This window comes from Marmota flaviventris, chromosome 3, assembly GCF_047511675.1.
Source record: "Marmota flaviventris isolate mMarFla1 chromosome 3, mMarFla1.hap1, whole genome shotgun sequence".
In the NCBI taxonomy this organism is placed as follows: Eukaryota; Metazoa; Chordata; class Mammalia; order Rodentia; family Sciuridae; genus Marmota; species Marmota flaviventris.
The window spans coordinates 95,071,518-95,097,309 of NC_092500.1; the positions used below are offsets into that span (position 1 = coordinate 95,071,518).

The 25,792-nt window shown below is 37.4% G+C and overlaps 1 protein-coding gene across 2 annotated transcripts in view; it reads left to right on the top strand.

The window, feature by feature from the left end:
• Plbd1 (phospholipase B domain containing 1) overlaps positions 1 to 25,792 on the top strand; it is a 64,435-nt gene that overhangs the window by 37,766 nt on the left and 877 nt on the right. For both annotated transcript variants that reach the window (XM_071610128.1, XM_027955921.3), the window contains exons 7-10: positions 19,375 to 19,575; positions 19,685 to 19,825; positions 23,305 to 23,490; positions 24,156 to 24,262. In XM_071610128.1, coding sequence (XP_071466229.1) covers positions 19,375 to 19,575; positions 19,685 to 19,825; positions 23,305 to 23,490; positions 24,156 to 24,262 — 635 coding nt within the window. The remainder of the gene's footprint in view (positions 1 to 19,374; positions 19,576 to 19,684; positions 19,826 to 23,304; positions 23,491 to 24,155; positions 24,263 to 25,792) is intronic.

Genomic DNA, 25,792 nt, shown 5'->3' on the forward strand with positions numbered 1-25,792 from the left:
GCTGCCTACAGGAGACGCATTTGATAGGAAAAGACATACATAGACTGAAGGTGAAAGGTTGGGAAAAATCATATCACTCATATGGGCTTCGGAAACAAGCAGGAGTGTCCATACTCATATCAAATAAAATAGATTTTAAGCCAAAGTTAATCAAAAGGGATAAAGAGGGACACTAAATACTGCTCAAGGGAACCATACACCAACAAGACATAACAATCATAAATATATATGCCCCAAACAATGGTGCAGCTATGTTCATCAAACAAACTCTTCTCAAGTTCAAGACTCTAATGGACCACCATACAATAATCATGGGAAACTTCAACACACCTCTCTCACCACTGGACAGATCTTCCAAACAAAAGTTGAATAAGGAAACTATAGAACTCAATAACACAATTAATAACCTAGACTTAATTGACATATATAGAATATACCACCCAACATCAAGCAGTTACACTTTTTTCTCAGCAGCACATGGATCCTTCTCAAAAATAGATCATATATTATGTCACAGGGCAACTCTTAGACAATATAAAGGAGTAGAGATAATACCATGCATCTTATCTGATCATAATGGAATGAAACTGAAAATCAACGATAAAAGAAGGAAGGAAAAATCATGCATCACTTGGAGAATGAACAATAGGTTACTGAATGATCAATGGGTTATAGAAGACATCAAGGAGGAAATTAAAAAATTCTTAGAGATAAATGAAAACACAGACACAACATATCGGAATCTATGGGACACATTGAAAGCAGTTCTAAGAGGAAAATTCATTGCTTGGAGTTCATTCCTTAAAAAAAGAAAAAACCAACAAATAAATGATCTCATACTTCATCTCAAAATCCTAGAAAAAGAAGAGCAAAACAACAGCAAAAGAAGTAGAAGGCAAGAAATCATTAAAATCAGAGCTGAAATTAATGAAATCGAAACAAAAGAAACAATTGAAAAAATTGACAAAACTAAAAGTTGGTTCTTTGAAAAAATAAATAAAATCGACTGACCCTTAGCCATGCTAATGAAGAGAAGAAGAGAGAGAACTCAAATTACTAGCATACGGGATGAAAAAGGCTATATCACAACAGACACTTCAGAAATACAGAAGATAATCAGAAATTATTTTGAATCCTTATACTCCAATAAAATAGAAGATAGTGAAGGCATAGATAAATTTCATAAGTCATATGATCTGCCCAGATTGAGTCAGGAGGATATAGACAACCTAAACAGACCAATATCAATTGAGGAAATAGAAGAAACCATCAAAAGACTACCAACTAAGAAAAGCCCAGGACCAGATGGATATACAGCAGAGTTTTACAAAACCTTTAAAGAGGAACTAATACCAATACTTTTCAAGCTATTTCAGGAAACAGAAAAAGAGGGAGAACTTCCAAATTCATTCTACGAGGCCAACATCACCCTGATTCCTAAACCAGACAAAGACACTTCAAAGAAAGAAAACTACAGACCAATATCTCTAATGAACCTAGATGCAAAAATCCTCAATAAAATTCTGGCAAATCGGATACAAAAACATATCAAAAAAATTGTGCACCATGATCAAGTAGGATTCATCCCTGGGATGCAAGGCTGGTTCAATATACGGAAATCAATAAATGTTATTCACCACATCAATAGACTTAAAAATAAGAACCATATGATCATCTCGATAGATGCAGAAAAAGCATTCGACAAAGTACAGCATCCCTTTATGTTCAAAACTCTAGAAAAACTAGGGATAACAGGAACATACCTCAATATTGTAAAAGCAATCTATGCTAAGCCTCAGGCTAGCATCATTCTGAATGGAGAAAAATTGAAGGCATTCCCTCTAAAATCTGGAACAAGACAGGGATGCCCTCTCTCACCACTTCTGTTCAACATAGTTCTCGAAACACTGGCCAGAGCAATTAGACAGACGAAAGAAATTAAAGGCATAAAAATAGAAAAAGAAGAACTTAAATTATCACTATTTGCAGTGACATGATTCTATACCTAGAAGACCCAAAAGGGTCTACAAAAAAACTACTAGAACTAATACATGAATTCAGCAAAGTGGCAGGATATAAAATCAACACGCATAAATCAAAGGCATTCCTGTATATCAGCGACAAATCCTCTGAAATGGAAATGAGGACAACCACTCCATTCACAATATCCTCAAAAAAAATAAAATACTTGGGAATCAACCTAACAAAAGAGGTGAAAGACTTATACAATGAAAACTACAGAACCCTAAAGAGAGAAATAGAAGAAGATCTTAGAAGATGGAAAAATGTACCCTGTTCATGGATAGGCAGAACTAACATCATCAAAATGGCGATATTACCAAAAGTTCTCTATAGGTTTAATGCAATGCCAATCAAAATCCCAATGGCATTTCTTGTAGAAATAGAGAAAGCAATCATGAAATTCATATGGAAAAATAAAAGACCCAGAATAGCAAAAACAATGCTAAGCAGGAAGTGTGAATCAGGCAGTATAGCGATACCAGACTTCAAACTATACTACAGAGCAATAGTAACAAAAACAGCATGGTACTGGTACCAAAACAGGCGGGTGGACCAATGGAACAGAATAGAGGACACAGAAACCAATCCACAAAACTACAACTATCTTATATTTGATAAAGGGGCTAAAAGCATGCAATGGAGGAAGGATAGCATCTTCAACAAATGGTGCTGGGAAAACTGGAAATCCATATGCAACAAAATGAAACTGAATCCCTTTCTCTCGCCATGCACAAAAGTTAACTCAAAATGGATCAAGGAGCTTGATATCAAATAAGAGACACGGCGTCTGATAGAAGAAAAAGTTGGCTACGATCTACATACTGTGGCGTCGGGCTCCAAATTCCTCAATAGGACACCCATAGCACAAGAGTTAATAACTAGAATCAACAAATGGGACTTACTCAAACTAAAAAGTTTTTTTTCAGCAAAAGAAACAATAAGAGAGGTAAATAGGGAGCCTACATCCTGGGAACAAATCTTTACTCCTCACACTTCAGATAGAGCCCTAATATCCAGAGTATACAAAGAACTCAATAAATTAAACAATGAGAAAACAAATAACCCAATCAACAAATGGGCCAAGGACCTGAACAGACACTTCTCAGAGGAGGACATACAGTCAATCAGCAAGTACATGAAAAAATGCTCACCATCTCTAGCAGTCAGAGAAATGCAAATCAAAACCACCCTAAGATACCATCTCACTCCAGTAAGATTGGCAGCCATTATGAAGTCAAACAACAACAAGTGCTGGCGAGGATGTGGGGAAAAGGGTACACTTGTACATTGCTGGTGGGACTGCAAATTGATGCAGCCAATTTGGAAAGCAGTATGGAGATTCCTTTGAAAGCTGGGAATGGAACCACCATTCGACCCAGCTATTCCCCTTCTCGGTCTATTCCCTAAAGACCTAAAAAGAGCATGCTACAGGGACACTGCTACATTGATGTTCATAGCAGCACAATTCACAATAGCAAGACTGTGGAACCAACCTAGATGCCCTTCAATAGACAAATGGATAAAAAAAAATGTGGCATTTATACACAGTGGAGTATTACTCTGCATTAAAAATGACAAAATCATAGAATTTGCAGGGAAATGGATGGCATTAGAGCAGATTATGCTAAACGAAGCTAGCCAATCCCTAAAAAACAAATGCCAAATGTCTTCTTTGATATAAGGAGAGTAACTAAGAACAGAGTAGGGACGAAGAGCATGAGAAGAAGATTAACATTAAACAGGGATGAGAGGTGGAAGGGAAAGGGAGAGAGAAGGGAAATTGCATGGAAATGGAAGGAGACCCTCAGGGTTATACAAAATTACATACAAGAGGAAGTGAGGGGAAAGGGAAAAATAATACAAGGGGGAGAAATGAATGACAGTAGAGGGGGTAGGGATAGAAGAGGGGAGGGGAGTGGAGGGGAGGGGTGATAGTAGAGGATAGGAAAGGCAGCAGAATACAACAGACACTAGTATGGCAATATGTAAATCATTGGATGTGTAACTGATGTGATTCTGCAATCTGTATTCGGGGTAAAAATGGGAGTTCATAACCCACTTGAATCAAAGTGTGAAATATGATATATCAAGAACTATGTAATGTTTTGAACAACCAACAATAAAAATTAAAAAAAAAAGATGATTAAAATGACAAGTGGAAGAGACAGTGTATAGTTTCTCATTTTGTAATGATCTGGCCCATGAAACATGGAGGGCAAGAGAGGCTGCCACAGAACCTTTTGAAGGTTGGTGCAAAATAATTCAGGTGATTCAGACCACTATAATGTTTTATACATGGTTAATCAGTGTGTGGAGAAAAGATAGATATCCACTTTCAAGAAGAAAACAAAATGTCAAAAATTACTGATAAATTACTGTAGCACACCACAACTTTCTGTGTGCTCCTTGTCCTAGCCAGAATCCTTAAGGGATAATTGCCTAACAAGAACTGTCAGAAGTGCACTCTCCAAATTGTATTCCAGCACAGGAGAGTAGAAGGAGATGTAGTAATCATGTTACGGAAAGCTTGGTCCTTGTCCCCAATACCAATCCAGTAACGAGGACACGGTTTTGAGAAAAAGAAGAAAGAAGGTTTATTCCTTTGCTACCAAAGGAGAAGCACAGGGGACTCCACTTCTAGAGGCTGTGTTTTCGCCCATCAGGGAAGACAGGGCTTTAAAGGAAGTTCTTCAGAGGCTGCATTCCAGGAGTGCCCTGACAGGGGTCCCAGGTGCACCCTGATGGTGTGTGAAATTCACTTGCTAATTTGAGAGATAGTCTCTTCCTAGATCTTCCAGTGACATCTCCTTCCTGTGGTGGGTTGGTGCTCAAGGACAGATAACTTGGTCTAGGATGGGAAAAGGTAATCTTGTTCCCCATCCCCAGGCTAGGGAGCGGGGAGAGGGAGAAAAGAAAAATATATCCCTCTGGGTTGGGGACATAGCTCAGTTGGTAGAGTGCTTGCCTTGCATGCATAAGGCCCTGGATTCAATCCCCAGCACTGCCAAAAGAAAAAATTCCTTTTAAAATAGGCCTCAGAGCAGCCAGGGATATATTCAAAATTGACCACTGTTACAATCAATCATCATTACTACAAAAGGACCCGCTGCCTCTACTGCAAGTGAACTTGTTGAAGCCAATCTCGTTTTCTGTGTTCACCAGAACCTCAGTTAACTTCATAAAAACAGACAAGGTTATATGTATTTGGCTGGGAAGGGTTGATTTTTAAATTCCAAAGTCTTATCAGTTTGTTGGGCAAAACAGACCAGGGCTCTTCTTGTGAGGAATGAAAAACTTCTAGAACAAAGTTGTTCAAAAGCCATCTTCTCTGGAGTATCTGAAACCTTGGGCAAGTATTTTCTTGTAGGGTCATTGTCTATGTAAACAACTTGGTTTCAATAATTATTACAAAATTCATGGTCCCTTATAAGATATAGTAATTTACCAATGGAGGTTAGAATAAGAGGCAGAGAAGGAACTGATATGTCTTTAATCAAGTCAGCACATGTGAAGATTTTTTTTATAGCATCTATGTACCATTTCTGGTAATTTCTTATCCCTGGCTAATTTGCTATCCCCTCCACCCTAACCCCATGAGAAAAATGTAGCAACACTGTTATTACTCGTAAAGCCCTGGCTGTCTGGAACCTGTTTGTCCTGAAACAACGTCCATCTTCTTGCCTCTGTAGTTCTCTAACACCATTTACGTACTGACTCCTCAATGTCCATCTTGCCACCTGTGAGTACTGACTTCTAATGACTCACAGATCCTTATGATGCTTCATTAACATTGACCACAAATGCAAATCTTCCCACAGTGTTATGAATAATGTGAATGATAATTTGTTTTCCAGCTACTAAAGTTATATTTGGAATTTTATAGTGAAAATGTAGATCAGCCCAGTCTTCTCTAGAGCCTGTAATTATTGCCTTCTTTGAAAGAGATCACTTTGCATGCTGATCATTCCCCCAGCCTTCCATGCCACCACCAGTGGAACAGATAGGCGAGAAGCCTGTGGACAGAGCTGGAAGAGTTGTCTCAAACTCAGAAGGAAAATCCACCAGTTTACGTTGGCCCATGAGAGTAGGAAGTCACCTCATCAACTGGAGGCAAGGGAACTATAGCAAAGGGCTGTTCCTGTTACAGAGCAAGGTTCTCCAAAAGCCCCAGAGGGGCAGGCCAGCCCTCCACAGAGGGACACCACATGGCCCAGAGCCTACAGGGGTGAGAGGTGGAGCTCTCAAAGTGGAGTTCTCTTGTCTCCTCTGGATTACACTCAGATACAGTAGAAGGGATGTGGCTCTGCACTGAAAACAGACAGGTGAAAGCCCACACAGAGCCCAGTACATTCTGGAGCCCAAGGGCAGGAGGTGATTTTTGGTAACCTAGAGCCCTGAACATAAGAGTTACTTCAAATCATCTTGTTGCCACCATTTTGACAACTCAACCGTGCATCATCCTGCAAAAACTTTACTGAGAGCCTGCTGAGATCTGCTCTCAGGACCAAGCCATAGGCTTGAGTCCAGAGCTGCTCCTGGCATCTTGTTGAACCCATGTGTGGGTGGGGGCTGAGGGAAGGAGCTCCCAGAAACAGCCATGAGGCAGGGGCCCACATGGGTCCCTTTCTGGGCTCAGAGAGCCTGACCCAGATGGCTCTGCTATCCTGGTCAGTCTTGGTCAGGAGAAGGGGATTTATAAATTTTTGAAGAGGAGGTTTATAAGATGGACTTAAAAGGGACACAGGTCAGCGCCTAGATGTCTGATATTGTCAGCCTGACTAGTTTCAGAGTGCTAGAGGGGGACTTAGACATTTTTTGGTTAGTTTATTTTATTTATTTTACTTTTTCATATATATGAAATATGTATATGAATATATATATATACATATATATCCATGAATATATATAAATTGTTGGTGGGGGACTTAGACAATTTTGAGGAAGACATTTAAAAGCTGAATAGAGAAAGTCCCTAGCCCAGAGCTGAGGTTGGTATTGAAGTCATCAGCACCCAGTACACTTTGCTACACTTTTGATTGTCTCAGGGCATTGTATGTTCACCTGTTTTGATGAAATAATTTTTGCAGGAGTTAAGGAAAAATTCTACCGCTTTTTTAGAACAGACTTAAAAAAATCAAATCTGTTAAGCACCCAATTTACCTTGAATCCTTCTGTTTCTTTGGCATGTGTATATTTCTCTATTTAGGTCTTAACATTGAGCAATATTTTATAGTTTTTAGTATACAGGATTTACATATTAGTCAGCTTTTCATCACTATAACAAAGTACCTGATGGTCTACTTATGAAGAAGAGGTTTTTCAATTCATAGTTTTGGAGGTCCAAGGACATGGTGTTGGCATCAGTTCAGTTTGTAGCTCTGTCATATCAGGGTGTATAACTATGACAAGAGTACTGTCAGTGAGCAATCTCAGCTCAAACCAGGAACAGAGAGGAACAGGGGATGGGTTCTGTGAGACCTGCTTTCAGAGGGCTTGCTCTCCGATGACTAAGGATCTCTCGCTAGGCTCCTTCTCCCAAGGGTCCCACTTCTTCCCAATAAGAGCACCTTGCAGAACAAGCTTTCAATCCCAATAGACCCTTTCGGGACACTAAACCATATTTGAATCATACCTTTAATTAAATAATTTCCTAAATAATGTTTGATGCTTGTGTAATCTGAATTGGTTTTTATTCCTATTTCTAATTGTTCATTGCTTTATAAATGTATTAGTTAACCCACTGCTATGTAAAAATTACCCTAAAAGTTAATGACTTGAAACAATAATAATCATTGAATATCAGTATCCTGTGATTTGTGTGGGTCAGAAATTTAGATAGGGCAGAGGGAGTATGGACCGTTTGTTTCTACTCTATGATGTTTGCGGCCTTAGATAGAAGACTTGGGGATTAAGGACTGAAGGGCAAAAGGGCTGAGATCTCTGACAGCTTGACTGAAGCTGGAGGAAATTCCAAAGACACTCACATGTTTGAGAGGATGGTTCTGTAAATCGGTTCCTCTTCGCTGGAGCCTCTCCTTCAAATTGTTTAAGTATGCTTGTGACAAAGGACCTGGCTTCCAACAGATCAAGTGGTCCAAAAGAACAAGCCAGGAACAGTGATGCCTATTATGACCTAGTCTCAGAAGTCACAGGCTGTCACTTGCACTACATTCTATTCATGAGAAGTAAGGTCTTCTGACTAGCCCACATTCAAGGGAAAAAAATATGGACCCACCTTTTCAAGAAAAAAATGTGCCAAAGTATTTGTGAAAATTTAAAAATCACCACAGTACAGGCCAGGGTTGTGGCTCAGTGGTAAAGCGCTTGCCTAGCATGTGTGAGGCACTGGGTTCAATTCTCAGCACCACATATAAACAAACGAAGAAAATAAAAGTCCATCAACATCTAAAAAAAAATGTTTTTTTAAATCACCACAATTTAGAGAGATGACTTTTTTTGTTTAGTTATTTATCCTGAGAGCTCTCTAAATTAATTTGTTAATTCTCATTACTTTTGTGTAGATTCCTTGGATTTTTCCTCCAATAATGACATCTCTGAATAAAGCAAGTTTTATTTTTTCCTTCCCTTGTAGAAGCTTTGGTTATTCTCTGGCATGATTGCACTGGATAACATCTTCACGATGGTATAGATGTCAAGTGGTGGGCATGGAAATCTTGCCTCATTCCTGATCTTAGGAGGGAAGTACTCAGTATTTTCAGCCTTAAGAATGATATTAGCTATAGGCTTTTTGTAGATGCCCTTTATAATGTTTAGAAAGGTCTGTTTTTCTTCCTACTGTGACTCCGCCCCCCCCCCCCCCTGCCCTCAATACTAGGGATTGAATCCAGGGCCTTGTGCATGCTAGGCAAATACTCTTCCATTAAGCTACATTCCCAGTCTCCTTTATTTTCTTTTGAGGCAAGGACTTGATAAATTGCCTAGGCTGGTCTCAAACCTTCCTGCCTCAGTCTCCCAAGTAGCTGGGTTGACAGCCACAAGCCACCATGCCCTGCTGCTTAATGTTTTGTTTTGTTTTGTTTTTTAATCACTAAGTGATTTTTGTATTTTGCCAAGTTCTTTCTCGGCATCTATTGATATATACATAAAATGATAAGGTGAGTTACATTGATTGATTTTCATGTTAAACCAGTTGGGGAATTCCTAGGTTAATCCCACTTAGTTATGATATATTATTCTTTTTATTTATTTATTCAATTTACTAATATTTTGTTAAGGATTTTTTTTCACCTACATTCATGAAAGACATTGGTCTGTAATTTCCTTTTATTCTGGTGGTTTGGGTATCTGCATAAGCTTATCCTTACATCTTGAATATGGAATTATTTCTTTTTCCTAAGTTTTCTGAAAGAGTTTGTATAAAACAGGTATTATTTTCTCCCTCAAGTGTTTTATAGAATTAACCAGTGAAGGCTTCTGGTTATGGAGTTTTATTTATTGAAAAGTTCTTGATTAAAAATTTAATTTCCTTCATTGACATAGGATCCAGTTTACTAATTCTTGAATTTTTGGTTTTGAAAATATGTGTTCAATGGGTGCAGTGGCACACACCTGTAATCCTGGAGGCTTGGGAGGCTGAGGCAGGAGGATCTGTGAGTTCAAGATCAACCTCAGCAACTTTGCAAGGCCCTAAACAATTCAGGGAGACCTGGTCTGTAAATAAGATACAAAAAAGGAGCTGGGGATGTGGCTGAGTGGCTGAGTGATTAAGCACCCCTGGATTCAATCCTCGGTACCAAAAAAAAAAAAAATTGTCTTTCAAGGAATTTGACCATTTCATTCAAGTAGTGTTTTACATATTTTTGACATGAGTTACAGTATTTTTCTTAACTTCTTAATGTTTGTAGTATATACAGTTAAGTCCCCTTTACCATTCATGATATTATATCTCCATCCTTGCTTCACAATAGGTTTTTCTTGCTGGTTTCAGCCTAGCTAAGATTACATTAATTTTATTGGTATTTTCTAAAAGCCACCATTGATTGGTTTCCTATTGTTATCCACTTGTCTTCTTCATTGATTTCAATTTTTATCATTATAATTTTCTTTCTTCTATTTACTTTGCATTTAATTTGCACCTTTTTTCTAGCTTCTTAAAATAGAAACTTAATTGATTTTTATATTTCTATTAAAAGCAAAGAAAACTCTAAATCTCATCTGCCAAATTTTGATTTTTTTTCATTTTCATTCAGTTTAGAATATTGTCTAATTTTTTTATATGATTCCTTCAATTTTTTTTCTAAAAAAATTGGAGTTTTTTTATATATCTTTTTCTCATTGTCTTCTAATTTAATTTTCTAATTAATTTTATTGTGACCAGACAGCATACTTTGTATAATTTTTATTGTTTTTCTTTTGTTACTGAGGATTAAACCTAGGGACACTTAACCACTGAGCTGCATCCCCAACCCTTTTTATTTTTTAGCCTGAGACAAAGTCTCACTAAGTTGCTTAGGGCCTCTCTAAATTGCTTTGGTTATCTTTGAAGTTGGAATCCTCCTAAGCCTCTGGGATTAGAGGCATGCAACACTGCCTGATATCAAATTCTTACCTTTATTGAGATCTGCTTTATGGCCCAGCTTGGGTCTCTCTTAGTGAATGTTCAGTGTGCAGTAGAATAAGTATCGATCAGGTCAAATTCACTGAGAATGTGGTTCAAGTCCTCTGTGTCCTAAATTATTTCCTGTCTACTTTTTCTGTCATTTACTAAGAGAGAAATATTTGCCTCCCACCAGAATTATTAATTTGTCTTCTTATTTTCTTTCTGAAACTTTTGCTTCATGCCTTTTGATGATCTGTCATTCAGCACTTAGATATTTATAAATATCACATATTCCTATTACACTGAACATTTTATCATTATGAAATGTCCTTCTTTTGTTTCTGGTATAACTCCTTGTCTTAAAAATCTATACTGTTTGATATTAATATAGCCACTCCAGCCATCTTGTGTGCTTATTGTTTGCATCTTGTACTTTATCCATTTGCATTCAACCTGTTTGGAACTTTGTGCTTAATGTAGGTCTCCTGCAGACACTAAGTAGATGGGTTTGGGTTCTTCTTTTTTCACGCTTGACTAATTCTGACTTCTGATGGAAGTGCTTAGTTCACTTGCATTTAGTGTAAATATTTATATATTTGGATTTAAGTCTGCCATTTTGCTATTTGGTTTCATTATTTCATCTGTTTTCTCTGTTCCTCTTTTCCTGTCTTCTTTTGTGTTACACATTTTAACACAGTCTTCTAAAAATGAATTATGTATCTTAAAGCCTCAGTTAACTTTCTATACATTTCTTTCCATTTGTTATTGTTTTTGTTTTTGTTATTGTTATCGCTCACTCTAAGGATTATAATATGCATCTTTAATTCATCATAATTTACATAAAGCTAATTATTTAATTATGTCTATTTATAAATACAGGAATCTTAGGATGGTAACAATCCTAGTAGTGCCCTCTATTCTTTGTGCTAATGTTGTCAGATCTATGTTATATCTAAATGTCATAAATTCATCAACAGGATGTTATAATTTTAAGCATTTTTATATTCTAAAGAAATTAAGATTATATATTGCAAATACATCTATACACACACTTATACCTACATATATAGAAGTAAACTGTATTATAGTTGGCTTTAAGAATAATAAATAGGATTTATAAATCCTATTAGCTCAACAAACCCCAAGTAGAATAAATACAATAATATTATTTATAAATCCTATTTATTATTTATTAAATTTGATGTTTTTCATCAAATTTAAGAACTTTTCACCAGTTAAAACTTTACATTTTTTATCCTTTTTTGTCTTTTCTGTCCTCTGCAACTCCAATTACTTATCTGTCAAATGTAGATAATTTTTTCGTGTTCCATATTCATGTCTGAGTCCTACAGAGACAGGGCCAGCCCAGAATCTTGCACATTAAAATCATTGAACCAATGGGAAGAAAGGAATGCCGTATTCCTTTTTGTATTACTATAACAAAATGCCAGAAATTGGATGATTTACAAGGAAAAGAGATTTATTTGGCTCACAGTTCTAGAAGTCCAGGAGCGAGCATGGTACCAGCAGTGGCTTCTAATGAGGGCTTCATGGCAGGTGGTGTTACAAGGTAGAAGCATCTACAGAAACCACATGGTGAAAAAGAGGAAATAAGAGACCAATGAAGGGCCAGACTCATTCCCATATAACAACCTGCTCTTGTAGGAACTAATCCACTCCTGAGTCCTAACCCCCTCCACATGGCCAGCATTAATCCCTCACAAGAGCAGTCGTGACCTAATCACCTCTTCTGGGTTCCACCTCTTTAGAGTCCCACTTCCTTTCTCTACCATTGCACTAGGGATAAAGCTTCCAACTGTGGACTTTTGAGGAACAAACCATATCCAAACACTAGCAGTGCAGGAAAATGGACAGGAAAGAGGTACACATTGTGGGTGACCCACTCTGAGGTGGACATGACAGAAATTGGAAGGAAAAAAGAGAGGTAAATAAAGTGAGAGGCATGGATGAGGGTTGCCTAAGAGATCATAGCTTCTACTGTAGCCTCATGGCTTTCTGTTCACACGGCCCTTTCTTTTATATGCTTGATTTGAAAACAGGAGTTCAAGAGGTCCAGGTATTGGACCTTTCAAGCGTAAATCTTTGTATTCAGCACAGAGCAATATCTTGAAACTAATCTTTTGTAGCTACTTTAATGATAAGTGCATGGAGGGGACTTGTCTGTTTTTACAGGAATGAGGCAGCACTCAAGGTTTTAAATAAATTACTACAAATTTGTTTGCACTCAGCTTGTTATCAGACAAAAAAGGAAAACAAAAATCTCTAAATTGGTTTATTCCCTACAATGTGCCTGGCTCTGTGACTGACACTATGCTAAACATTGATTTTATTATGTCATTCAATTTTTGTAAAAACTAACAGGGGACTGGGTGCAATGGTCATGTCACACAACTCAGCGTTGAGGACTGGGTTTGAATGCAATACACCTGACTATAAATACCCACTATTCTTTCAGGAGTGGTTCAGTTTGCATTTAAGTTAAAACTGAAAGAGTCATGGACTCCAAGGGCCTCCTGGCACGCCAGGTGGGTGGAGCTTTTGTGTGGGAACAAAAACTGGAATCTATTCAAACTACTTTTAATTGAGGATTCCAGTAATGATGATCCCTATGAGGCTGAAGCTTCAAATTTAATTATCTATAAGTAAGGTTCCCTGGAATGCACTTAGTGTGTTTCATGAAGCGTGCGTTGTTTCTATTTGGCATTGTGTCCAGATAACCTGTTACCTCCCACATGCGTGTATACAGATCTTTAAACTTAAATGTTCTTCATATTTTCCTTGGATCTTGCAAAAAAAAAATGCAGATTCCACAGTACCATTCATAAAATTCTTTATTTCTTATTTCCAAACTGGGGTGTTTGTAACAAGTACCCAGGCTGATTCTAGCATACTGGGTCCAGAACCCAGTCTTTGAGACTGTGGCAGCCTTTGTGGTTGATGTAGCAAAAACTTTGCTGAGACTTTTTTTTAATTTCAAGTTTATGTACTTTGAAAGTAGGTGCACATGAAGATAAAATAGGCTCAAGGTTCCAGGAAAATTCATTGTCAGCTCATAGTCCTGAGTGTGATTACTCCCGTAGATTGTTGAATGACCTATTTAATAAATGTATGGATTATAAACATCTTTAATATGCTATAATTACTTTTATTAATTTCATGTTATCTCTTTGATCTTTGAGACTTTGGTCATAAAAATGAAATACATACAAGTGAACATGGATCAAAATTGGTGTTCACTGCTTTGAAAAACAAAAACCAAGGAAAAGAAAAAAAATAAAAGCAGAACCAGGGCACATAGTCCAAAGGATTATGGATAAATTCAGTAATCTGTTTTCTTAAAGTAGCTTTCTTTTGTTGGTTACCTCCCCTTGGGCACCACCCAGACATGGATGTCTTCTGCCAGCTCACACCTGTCTCAATCATCTTTCACCACCTCGCTCAAGACACTTCCTCCCTGCTGTCCTTCCAGATCCTACCTAATTTTCCATACTTTTCTTGATAAACTGGTCATTAGGTGATTCCCCCAACTCCACCCTGTCTGAACATGAAAATCCTCATGACTCATTCTTCTTCATTGTTTCTAATGTACTTGTTCCATTATTGTTTCATTATGTGTGTTGAATTAATGTTGTCACAGTTTTGATGATGAAGTATCTGTCCCCATCACATCCATCAGGTGTGTGTAAAGAGGAAAAGATGGGTGTGTGTGTTTTTTTTAATATCTTTATTTTTATTTATTTTTATGTGGTGCTAAGGATCAAACCCAGGGCCTCACGCATACAAGGCAAGCGCTCTACCACTGAGCTACAACCCCAGCCCGGAAAAGATGTGTTTAACGTTAGACTTAAGTTTATTCTTCTTGAGGTCTATTAGTTTCAAATAGTTTGAACAGTTTATCTAAGCTCTTTTCTTAAAGGTCAGATGATAGTATCCATCCTCCTAAAGCAAGGGATCCAGTATGTAGTAGACGTCTAGTAAATGTTGGTTAACACTGTCTTCTTTTTCTTCCTTAGATTGCATAATTATTTATTGAGCACCTATCACATGTTAAACCCTTTTCCTGGCTCTGAAATGAATAAGCACCAGTTAACAAGGCAAAAGAGGTCCCTTCCCTCTCTAATGGAGTGTACATTCTATGGAGTGGATAGAAAAGAAAAAAGGAAATAAATCATACAATTGAAATTAGGATAATTTATTTTTGAAGAAAAGCAAATTTCATTTTGATATGGATCAGGATAACAGAATGCAGATCGAATGCAAATGCACCTTTTAAAATATCTACTCTATAAAAACTTTAAGAGACTTTCTAATTCTTTTATGTGGGTACTGCAAGATATGTAGTCTTCACAGTAAACCTGCAAAAGCCTGAATCCTCCATTGGCCACATTCCTACTGCAGGATTAGGCAGAAATGTGCTCAGTGACTACTTACATGATTAATACTGGGGAGAAGTAGAAGTTGATTGTTATCAGGATTTTAGCAGGCAGGGAAGCAGGTAAATACAATTTTGGTGAGAAGGTTAAGTCCATTGTGGAGCAGCAAAATAAAGAGATGCAGGAATTTTGTGTCTTGGAATGGCAGGGAGTCAGTCATGGACTTCTTTCTTTGGAATGAGTGAGCAGAGTATTTTCCAGTTACAAACAGCAACCTATGATCAGAGGGTCTGCTGGAGACTCAGAGGAGAGCAAAGGGAGGTAAGGGTGGGTGCTTGGGCATAAGCCTTTTGAGGAAGCTATGAGGGAATTCTGACACAGTCTGTGGATTGGGATCACTGCAGTGTTTGTCATATGAGAGGTGTTTAATAAACATTTGTTGACTGACTATTGCACTGGCTCAAAGACATAGGATAGCTGAGGCTAGGTGGTACTTTCCTCAGTTAGAAATAATATTGTCTCTCCACAGCTGAGGGAAGGAGGAACAGAAAGGCTGAATATGGCTCAAAATGGCTTAAAAAAAGAAAAGAGATTTCTAATGTGTTTCAGCCACGTTAAAATCAAATGGCAGACAGACAATAAAAAGCAAAATGTACTAACTGAATTAATATTACTGTGTCAGTTAGTTATGGCTGCATAAAAAGAATAATGCTCCCAATTTCATGGCTAAAAGCAATATGTATTACTTATGAGTGCACAGATCTGCTGAGTGGTGCCTTCTCGATGTCTCAGTGGGGCACATTCATGTATATGGAATGAGCTGTGGGATGGGTAGGCAGCTCTGTGGGCCTGGGGCCCTGGATGCACTCTCTTGCATGTTAGGGGTTGGCTGAGGTAACTGGGTCTCCTTTCGTGTGGTCTTTCATCTTAGAGACCAGGATAGACTAGGTTTGTCTACAAAGCAGCAACAAGGTCCAAGAGTGAGCAGAAATATGCTTGGTCTCTTGAGGCCTCAACTCAGCACCAGCAGATGCTTGTGAGCTGCAGCAAGTGCCAAACCCAGCCCAGATTTCAGAGGTGGGGAAACCAACAACACTGCTTGATGGGAGACACTGCAAAGTCACATTTCCCAGAACGTGGACAGAGTGAGGGGTGAACAAAAGGCAGCACAGTTTTTGCAGCCATGACTCATATGACGGGCCCTGAATTATACACTAGTCATCCCTTATGTTTTCCAAAATCCCCCATGGGTGTCTGAAACTGAAGGTAGTACTGAAATCTGTACTTTCTCTGTTTTTCCTATCAAATACAACTTCAACAGAATTTAACTTATAAATTTAGGGCACAGTGTGAGATTAACAATGATAAGAATAGTTATAACAGTGTACTGTAATAAAGTTATGAATTGTGTATTCCTGAAAATTTCCATTTAATATCTTCAGACCACTGTTGGCCTCAGGTAACGGAAACCCTGGAAAGTGAAACCAAGGCTGGGATCACTGTTGTATGTTATTTCTGTCCTTGTTTGACACTTGCGGACTATTCTAGAAGGAAGCAGTGTGTTTGGTCTGCACCATTTGAGCTTTTGGAGCAGCTGATGTGTTCAATGTGCAAGTAGGCACATTGTAAACATACTTAATTGGATAATCAGAGTACATTTTTCTGGTGTGAAGTAAGCAATAAGTCTAAATGGCATCTGGTAGTGGTTCCTGTTTATCTTTGTGATTCAAGTGTTTTTATGAGTCTTAAAATATGCTTTATTAACCAAAAGACCCCTCCCCTCCTTTTAAAGTTTCAGCCAGTAGCTTACCAGACATTGTTCGCAGGCTGGCGTTCACAAACACTGTGTGTCTCACTTCGCCTGACCTCTGTAGCTTTCTAAAGTTGCTAATGACACATGAGTGCAAGATTATACTTTTATATAGTTAAAGAACATTTTTTTCTCTTATAGGCCAATCTGTTAAAAGACTTTGTCTCCTCTTTGGGCCTTTTATTTTGAACTTTAAAATATAGACTTAGTTTCCTCAATGATAGTTTTTGCCAATCAATTCATGTTTTGTGTTCTAGAACTCTGGGCGACTTATATTTTTTCTATCTTCCAGTCATTTCTTAAACATTAGTGTTAGTCATTCACTTACACGTTTTAAAGAATGCCTGCCCTCTTGTGTCCAGAGAGGCTGCTACAGTAAGGAGTGAATTAGCAAACTTAACCGTGCCAGAAAAAGGATATTCTAAACTAAGGGGATTTTTCTACCAAAGAGCTTGCTCAAAGTTGCCAAGCATGGTTGTATAGTATGAGCACTGTAAAAGAAAAACAGACCAAGAAATGAATAGTTATTGAATACTCCTACACTCTGCCAAGCTAGATATACTCTCCAAGTTCAGACTGTGTCTTCCCAGAGAGGACACTCACTAAAATTTCATTCAAGGGTGTCATTGTACCACCTTGTATCACCTGGATTGTGCAACTGTCTCTAGTTTACACAAACCTCTAAATAGCCTATCGGCTGCCTTGTGAAGAAGCTCTTTAAGTTAGTTGGACACTCCTGCCATCATGTGAATTTCATAGAAATTTTCAGAAATTTCCGGAAGTTATACATTGTTAGAGCTGAGTGGCATCACTTAGTCCCAGGCTATCAGAGGAAGGGAATAGGAACAGAGGCAGAATGAGACTTGTCCCACTCATTAGGGGCAGTGCAGGTAATTAAAATGCAAGCTTCTGACTCTCAGTCCAAGCTTTCAAGTCTTTAACCAAGTGATCTATTACTTGAACTCACCTACCTATTTTATTCCAGAACTATTGCGTATAGTGCTATTGAAATGATTTTAGGTGACACAGGGACAAATATTTTTTGCACATTAGTAGATATGTATTTGTTTTAATGTTTTTTATGGGAAAAAACCCCAAACATTAAACCTGTAGTTCCTTAGACATTATTGTATATGACAAGGCTAAGTATTTTAAGTTTTAAAATGGAGTTAATATAAAGAAAAATATTAAGTAATGTATATGTTAAAGAACTCAAATTAGCTTTTTACAAGGTACACATTTGTTAAATGTCATGCTATAGGTCATAAAACTGTGAAATTTTTACTTTTTTAATTAAAAAAAAAGAAAATATCAACAACAATTTAGATAGTACTCAGATATGACAAAAATGACCAAAGTGGTGTAAAAATGGTGGAAGTTTGGGACTACTATTGAGAAGTTTGGTGGAAGTTTTTGGACTACTCCGTCTATTCTGACTGCTGTAACAAAATACCTTAGGTTGGGTAATTTGTAAACTATTGAAGTTTATTGTGTGAAGACCTAGGTTCTAGCTCCAGCACTGGGAAAAAAAAAAATTGCTCACAGTTCTCAAGACTGGGATATCCAAAATAAGATACCAGCAGATTCCATGTCAGCGAGTGCCCTTTCCCATAGATGGTGCCTATTTCTGTGTCCTCCTAAGGCTAAAGGAGTTAGCAAGCTCCTGGAGCCTCTCTTATAGTAGCATTAATCCCATTCATAAAAGATGCACCAGAAGACTGTATTACAAAAAGCCCCTCATTGGGGCCTTTCCTGACATTTCTTTAACATCGTTAGCTTGTCCACTTGATGTCAGTTACTGATGACAATATATCCTTTCACTGTTACAGCTGCACTTGATCTATGTCTTCCACACTCAGCCCAATATAAACCACAAAATAGGTGTTCAGAAAAGACTTGTTGAGGGCTGGGGATATAGCTCAGTTGTCAGAGTGCTTGCCTTGCATGCACAAGGCCCTGGGTTCAATCCTCAGCACTACCTACACACACACACACACACAAAAAAAAAAAAAAGGTAAAGACTTGTGGCTTCACCAATTTTCCAGTGTTGTCCCAACATTGACCCAGAGTATTAAGTATCCTAATTTCAAAACCATGTTCACATTTATTCATGTAGACGTTTTCCACTTATAAAAATCATGTTGACTCATAAAATTGTAAAATACAGAAAAGTAGAGAGAGAAGAAAAAAGACATTCTTATTCTTAATTCTTAATTATGCAAAAATGAGCCCTGATAATATCCTCCCTAGTTAAAAGTTAGCTTGAAAAATCCTAGCGAGTTGGGCTCTATTTCTGTGTATCATTTTGGAAATTTGGATTTCTCCTGATTTAAAATATTTTTATCATCCCAAATCATAAAATCAAACAATGGAGAATCTAGGGATAGAGGTCTATGGCCATGTCCTTAAGCAGCAGTTGGGTAGCTGCCCCAGAGGTAAGTCAAAGCTGGGAGAGTCTCCTATAGATCAAGGAAAATAATAGCTGATAGTCTGTAAAGTGCATTGGCTATGTAAAATTATGTACTAAAAATGATAGTAAAATATCCCATGTATACATATGCTGATTTGTATATTTGTCTTTCCTGTAGGGTTTTTGGAGTCACTGGATGACTTTTACATTCTTAGCAGTGGTTTGGTATTGCTGCAGACCACAAATAGTGTATATAATAAAACTCTACTGAAAGAGGTGATTCCTGAGTCTCTCCTGGCCTGGCAACGGGTCCGTGTGGCAAATATGATGGCATATGATGGCAAGATGTGGGCAGATATCTTTTCAAAATACAACTCTGGTAAGTGGCCTTGCAGAATAGCTTTTAGGCACATATATATGTTTAACTTTAGAGTTGTTAACCAGTAAGCCACATCCACACTATGTCTTTGTATCTCCCAATATTTTAGGCACCTATAATAATCAGTACATGGTCCTGGACCTGAAGAAGGTAAAGCTGAATAACAGCCTTGGCAAAGGCACTCTGTATGTTGTGGAGCAAATTCCTACATATGTAGAATATTCTGAACAAACTGACGTTCTACGGAAAGGTACCTTCTTCATGCTGTGTCTGAAAGTTTGATGAGTATGTGCATGTGAATATCTATATGCTTGGCATGTTTATGGTGTGTGAACAGATGATGGGCAAGAAAAGATGGGGATGCCATTGCTAGTTACACTGGGAAAAAATTAACAAGTTCAACGCAACTGGTAAACCTATACCTCAGTTCATAAAGGACCATGGGCAGACTGGGATACAGGTCAGGCATTCATAAACCTGACTTTTCGTGGTGCTAGTATTGCCTTCTCTCCTGGATTTTTGGTTAAAGTTTTACATTCAATTCAGCAAGTATTGATGGAGTACTACTTTGGCTCAGGCTGAAAAAGCCTGCCCATAAAGAGCTCAGTCGTTTAGTATAGAAGGTTTGTCTCCATACACTTTACTTCTATGCTAGACTGAAGAATCTAGGATAAACTATTTGCATTGCTTGATTTGAATCTTGAACTCCTCAAAACCATGGGCAAATTATCCTACCTCTCCAAGCCTCAATTTCTTCATCTGTAAAACAGGACAGTCTTGGGGTAGATCCACAATCATTTATTTGTGATTTTTGAAATCCCAAAATTGTAGAACCAAAAACTCTTTGTTGCTTTTGGTCTTGGCTCACTTGGTAGCAAACTATTACATGATCTGAACTCATTTAAGAGTTAAGAAGGGTTGCATAGGCCACGTGGTGGGTGCTGATTGGCGGGGTGAGTAAGGAATGGTGAGCAGACACTGTGTCCCGCGGGGATTGGTCGAGGAAACTTTTCAATTTGGCGCCCTTCGGAGAGGAGGGGGAGAGGTAAGGGATTATGTGATGTTCTCACGAGATGGAAACAACTTCAGTGGGGAGTCTCCCACACACCCAACAATTATTTTCTCTTAAAGATTTATCTTATAATTAGGTTATAAAAATATGAATATTTTTCATTATGAGATGTTCCCCAAAGAAAATGTCATACATATGTACTCCATGCTATACTAGAATCTGGAAAACAACAACAACAAAAAAAACCCCTCAATTCTGAAACTTATTTGGCTCCCGATAATTTTTGGATGTAAGAATATAGATCTTACAATTTCACAGGGTGGTCATGAAAATTGAGAGAGGTAGTAGTGGGAGAAAATGTTAGCCTCATAAATCTATAAAGCAGTATAACCTTTGTTGTGTAGGAAATGAGAGTTTTTGGCATGGGAAAACAGACTAAACATTGCAGAGGAGAAAGGAGACTAGTTATGAGACTATGAGACTACTTAAGAGATGACTATAACAGATTATCAGCTGATAGATGACTAGGAACAAAACCAAGACAAAGTGTGGTCCCTGGGGATCAGGACCTGGTCCTCGGTTTCCCAGGTCACATTTTGTAATGATTTCTGGAGTGAGGCATCTCAGCATAGAGTGATTCACACCAACTAAATGCTCATAAGACTTATGCATAAAGCAATTTTTTAAGGTGGGGGTTTCAACTGCATGCAGTTCATATCCTACAAAGCAGGAGACCTTCCTCCTTCATTATAGGTAAAAATAGTAAGAAGCCAAATAATTAAATAGTTACTTGGCTAACACAGCAATTCAAAACTGAGAATCTAGCTGTCCAACCACAGCTCCTAAAAGTGTCCCTCAAGAGAGAGATGCTTGCTCAAAGTAGCATTTCATCTTTGCACTATATACATATACATTATATTTGTATAATGTACACACATATGGGAGAGATATATTTTTGGATACATAATTATTTGGCTTCTTACAATTTTTCCATATAATATATATATCAGCATCAACTCTTTTTAGTCTTAGGGAATTTTCATGGGGTTTAAGAAGGGGATTGGAAAGAACCTAAATGCACCATTCTATCAGCAATGATGCAAAGAAAAAAAATGCTACTTTGATCAAGCATCTCTCTCTTGAGGCATACTCTTAGGAGCTGACTGCACCAGCTTGAAGTTTGAACAGCTAGGTTCTTGGTTTTGATTTGCTCTGTTAGCCAATAAAATAATAATTGTGTATCACCAGGTTGTTGTGAGACTAAAGTTTCTTTATTTTGAATGCTTTTGTAAATCATGAAGCTTTATGAAAATGTAAAGTAGCAGTCATTTTCTATTACTCATTTGAGCTGGTCTCATAAAAAGAAATATAATAGTTATTATTCATCTAATGTTTACCAAGTATTAGACAATACTGTAAACACATTTGAACGCATCTCACCCATTTTGTCCCTATGTTCTAGATATGGAACACCTATAAAAGCTAAAATATAGTATATAATATATAATTGTAATACATTAATATTAATAGTTAACATTTTACTGTAAAGCTCAGAAACATGATGTACTCAAATAAATGATGTTGTATAGTTAATACAATATATAAGCTTTAGATTATGATTTCTTATCTATTTTAATGTACCTGTGTCAAATTTTTTAGAATTCTTGCAGGATTGAAACTTGGAACTTAATGGGCTAATGCTCACAATAACCCTTGTAAGGCAAATAATGTCACTGTTTACATTATAAAAATGAAGAAACTGAGGCACAGGTAGAGTAGGTAATTTGTCCAAGGTCACATAGCTAATAATGGCTGAACCAGACTTCAAATTCAGGCATATTAACTCTTGAATCTATATAACCTAGATACGTTCTAGCAACAAATGTGTTTTTTTTAATCCTATAATGTCAGTGTCATTCTTATCTCTTTCTTCCTGATGCTCTGTCCCAGAATTAGCAAGGTTAAAATAACTCCTTCTTGTCTAGGAGATCCCATACAATAATAAAATGGAGACAGGCAAACAAGGGCCAAGAATATAGAGGTGATACATTATTCCTTGAATGGTAGACACATTCCTATTTTGAATGACTGCCCTCTTTGCAATAACCCAGGCCAGTGTTATTTAGGATGTTCCTAAAATGCTTCTACTAGTTGTGTCATATGTTTGGTGCTAAATGACTAACGAACTGTGTGGCTGTGGCATACTATGAATATTTGAATGAAACTGAGGTTTTATAGATGTTTGTAGTCGAAGGAGTTAAAAAGTCTACTGGAATATTAAAAGCCATCCCCAGCTCCCTCACATTGTAGGCTTCCTCTTTCCCTCCCACTCTTTCACAGAAGAAAAAAAAAATTGAGGCTAATTGCCTACGTTCTCTTCATCCATCCCTGAGCCTAGAATTTAGGTGTTTAGTTTTCCTATCCCCAACACTGTGTTTTAGGTGTTTAGTTTTCTTATCCCCAATCACTATCCATGATTAACAATTGAAGTCTCCCTTTTGGGGCCACATTGTGAACCATCTTTTGGCATTTCTGTAGCTGTATCACTTAAGTGAGCTCCCATACACTTTGCATTATATGTTGTTTTGGTTTACAGATAATAGGTCATTTTCTGGTTTATATATTCAAGAATTTGGGGGTAAAGACAAAGAATTCTAATGTTCTTCCCCTAACAAAATAATATAGAGGTATACCAATTCTCTTCCATTCTAAATTAGGATATTGGCCTTCCTACAACATTCCTTTCCATGAAAAAATCTACAACTGGAGTGGCTACCAACTGCTAGTTCAGAAGCTGGGTTTGGACTATTCTTATGATTTAGCTCCACGAGCCAAAATCTTCCGGCGTGACCAAGGCAAAGTGACTGATATGGCATCCATGAAATATATTCTGCGATACAACAGTACGTAGCACATTTCTCAAGAATCATTCTTCAAAACTCCTTTTCTTCCCCATGGATAAAGAATACATGTAAGTTTAACATCTGTGTACTAGAAGGAATTTTAAGAAGTTATTTAAGTATTTAGTATTCAATTAAAACTTTACATTTTTTTATACTCAGCAAACAGAATTTTGGTCTCCTTTATAAAATAATAGGGAAGATTCTACTTGAAAAAAATATATGTTAAACACACAGAAAAAATAAGCTATACAGGCTTATTTTTTATACAGGATATCCCTCCATCCCCCAAACATAGGTTTCCTTCCAAGGGCAAAAACAACTAATAAAAACAAAATAATCATTACTGATTTTTGGAAAATAGTATCAAAATCAAATTTGTATTTCTTTTATTAGAAAAAAATAATGCACATTTATCTTCTATTATTTCTCTTCCATCCACTCTTCACTGTGCAAGGTTCTTGAGGCAGGATAGGCCTTGTGCAGAAGATTTGCAGTTAATTGCTCCTAACATAAGCCAAGAGATGTCTGTATCTGGGAGCAAGCTAAGCTTTCAGGCTTTAATATGTCCCTACATCTAGTATTAACAAGTCCAAAAATCTTACAATGGACAAGTGTATCTCAGAATAGCCAATACTCACTCTTTTCCCCAATATTTTGTTTTCTAGATTATAAGAAGGACCCTTATAGTAAGGGTGATCCCTGTAATACCATTTGCTGCCGTGAGGACCTGAACTCAGTTAACCCAAGTCCAGGAGGTTGCTATGACACAAAGGTAACATACAGTTGGCTTTTGAATTTAATGTCAATCAACAAGTAGGCCAAAGGCAAAGCTGAAGAGGTTGTCTTAGCATAAAGAATAATGTCTCTAAACATAAACTAAATTCAGGAATCAGCTTTTTCAGAGATTCTGGCAGTGGATCCCATTGCCTTAACTACAAGTCTCCTCTGCCACTTAATAGTAAATCTCACAATTTTGTAATGTTTTCATTGCCTAACTTGTAAAGTGAAAACAACAGTACTTACCTCTTAGTGTCTTGTGAACAAACTTTTAATATCCATAAAATGTTTTGTACAGGAAGTAGTTACTTACAAATGTACATAATCATGATGGTGATAAGTTTTACCAGACCTACTCCCAAATCCAAAGAACATATTATTGAGAGCAGTGTTATTTTACATTAAACATAACTGAATTTAGTTGAAGGAACAAGAATACTGGACCAGGTGCCCAAAGCACTAAAGGGTTTCCACCATGTTAGAATTGATAAGTATTGTAATAGGCCTCAAATTATAGGTAATAAATAGGTTTGCAGTAGTGTGCTGAAGCCCACTCATATGGTATGCCAGAACTAATTGTTAGTTGATATACTGATGGCTTAAAATCTGATGGCAGATTTACACCATGGAAATCAGCAAACATTAAAATCCAGGGTCTTTTCCATCAGAGCTGCTTGCTACTTGACCTATGGTTTATGGATGTCTTAGAGGACAAATTAACTGGTTGATGGACATAATCATTCTACTACATCTTTTTATACTTTTGGCCTCTATATGTTGTCTTTTCACTTGCATCACCTGTCCTAAATTGTGGAAGAAAACTTTTACTTTTTTTAAAGAGTGAACTATTCTTCATTGGCTTAGAAAATCATTGGACTGCTGGCATTGTTTACACATTTTTCTATCTGCCTAATTCTTAAACAGGAAATGCATTTAGTAGTTGAGTTCCAGCTCAACCTTCTTTTACACTACGTGAGGATTGAAAGGTTAGGTCTTGATGCTCAATTTTTGTGTAATGTAAAAAAAAAAAAAAAGGTAGTGGTGGTAGTGGGGGAGGTATGTAGAGAGCCAGGCACCCATGAAGCCCCAACAAATGTTTGTATTTCATAGTATTTGCAAACATTGAGCAATGAAGTGTTATATTTGTCCCAGAATAGACCCCCCCCCCCCAAAAAAAAAATCACCTCTGCTGTCTTGCCTGCAAGAATCCAGCCTAGCTTCCATCTTCAAATTCTGTCAAAGGATATGTTAAAAATATAATTCTCTTTTTGCCGGGTGTGGTGGCACATGCCTGTAATCCCAGCAGCTCAGGAGGAGGATCACAAGTTCAAAGCCAGCCTCAGCAATGTAGTGAGGCCCTAAACAACTCAGTAAGGCCCTGTCTCTAAATAAAATATAAAAAGGACTAGGGATGTGGCTCAAACCTCGGCACCAAAAAAAGAAAGAAAGAAAAAAAAAACCTAAAAAATAAACAAGCCAATTCACTTAAAAAAAAAAAAAAAAAAAAAAAAAAAAAACAACTTAG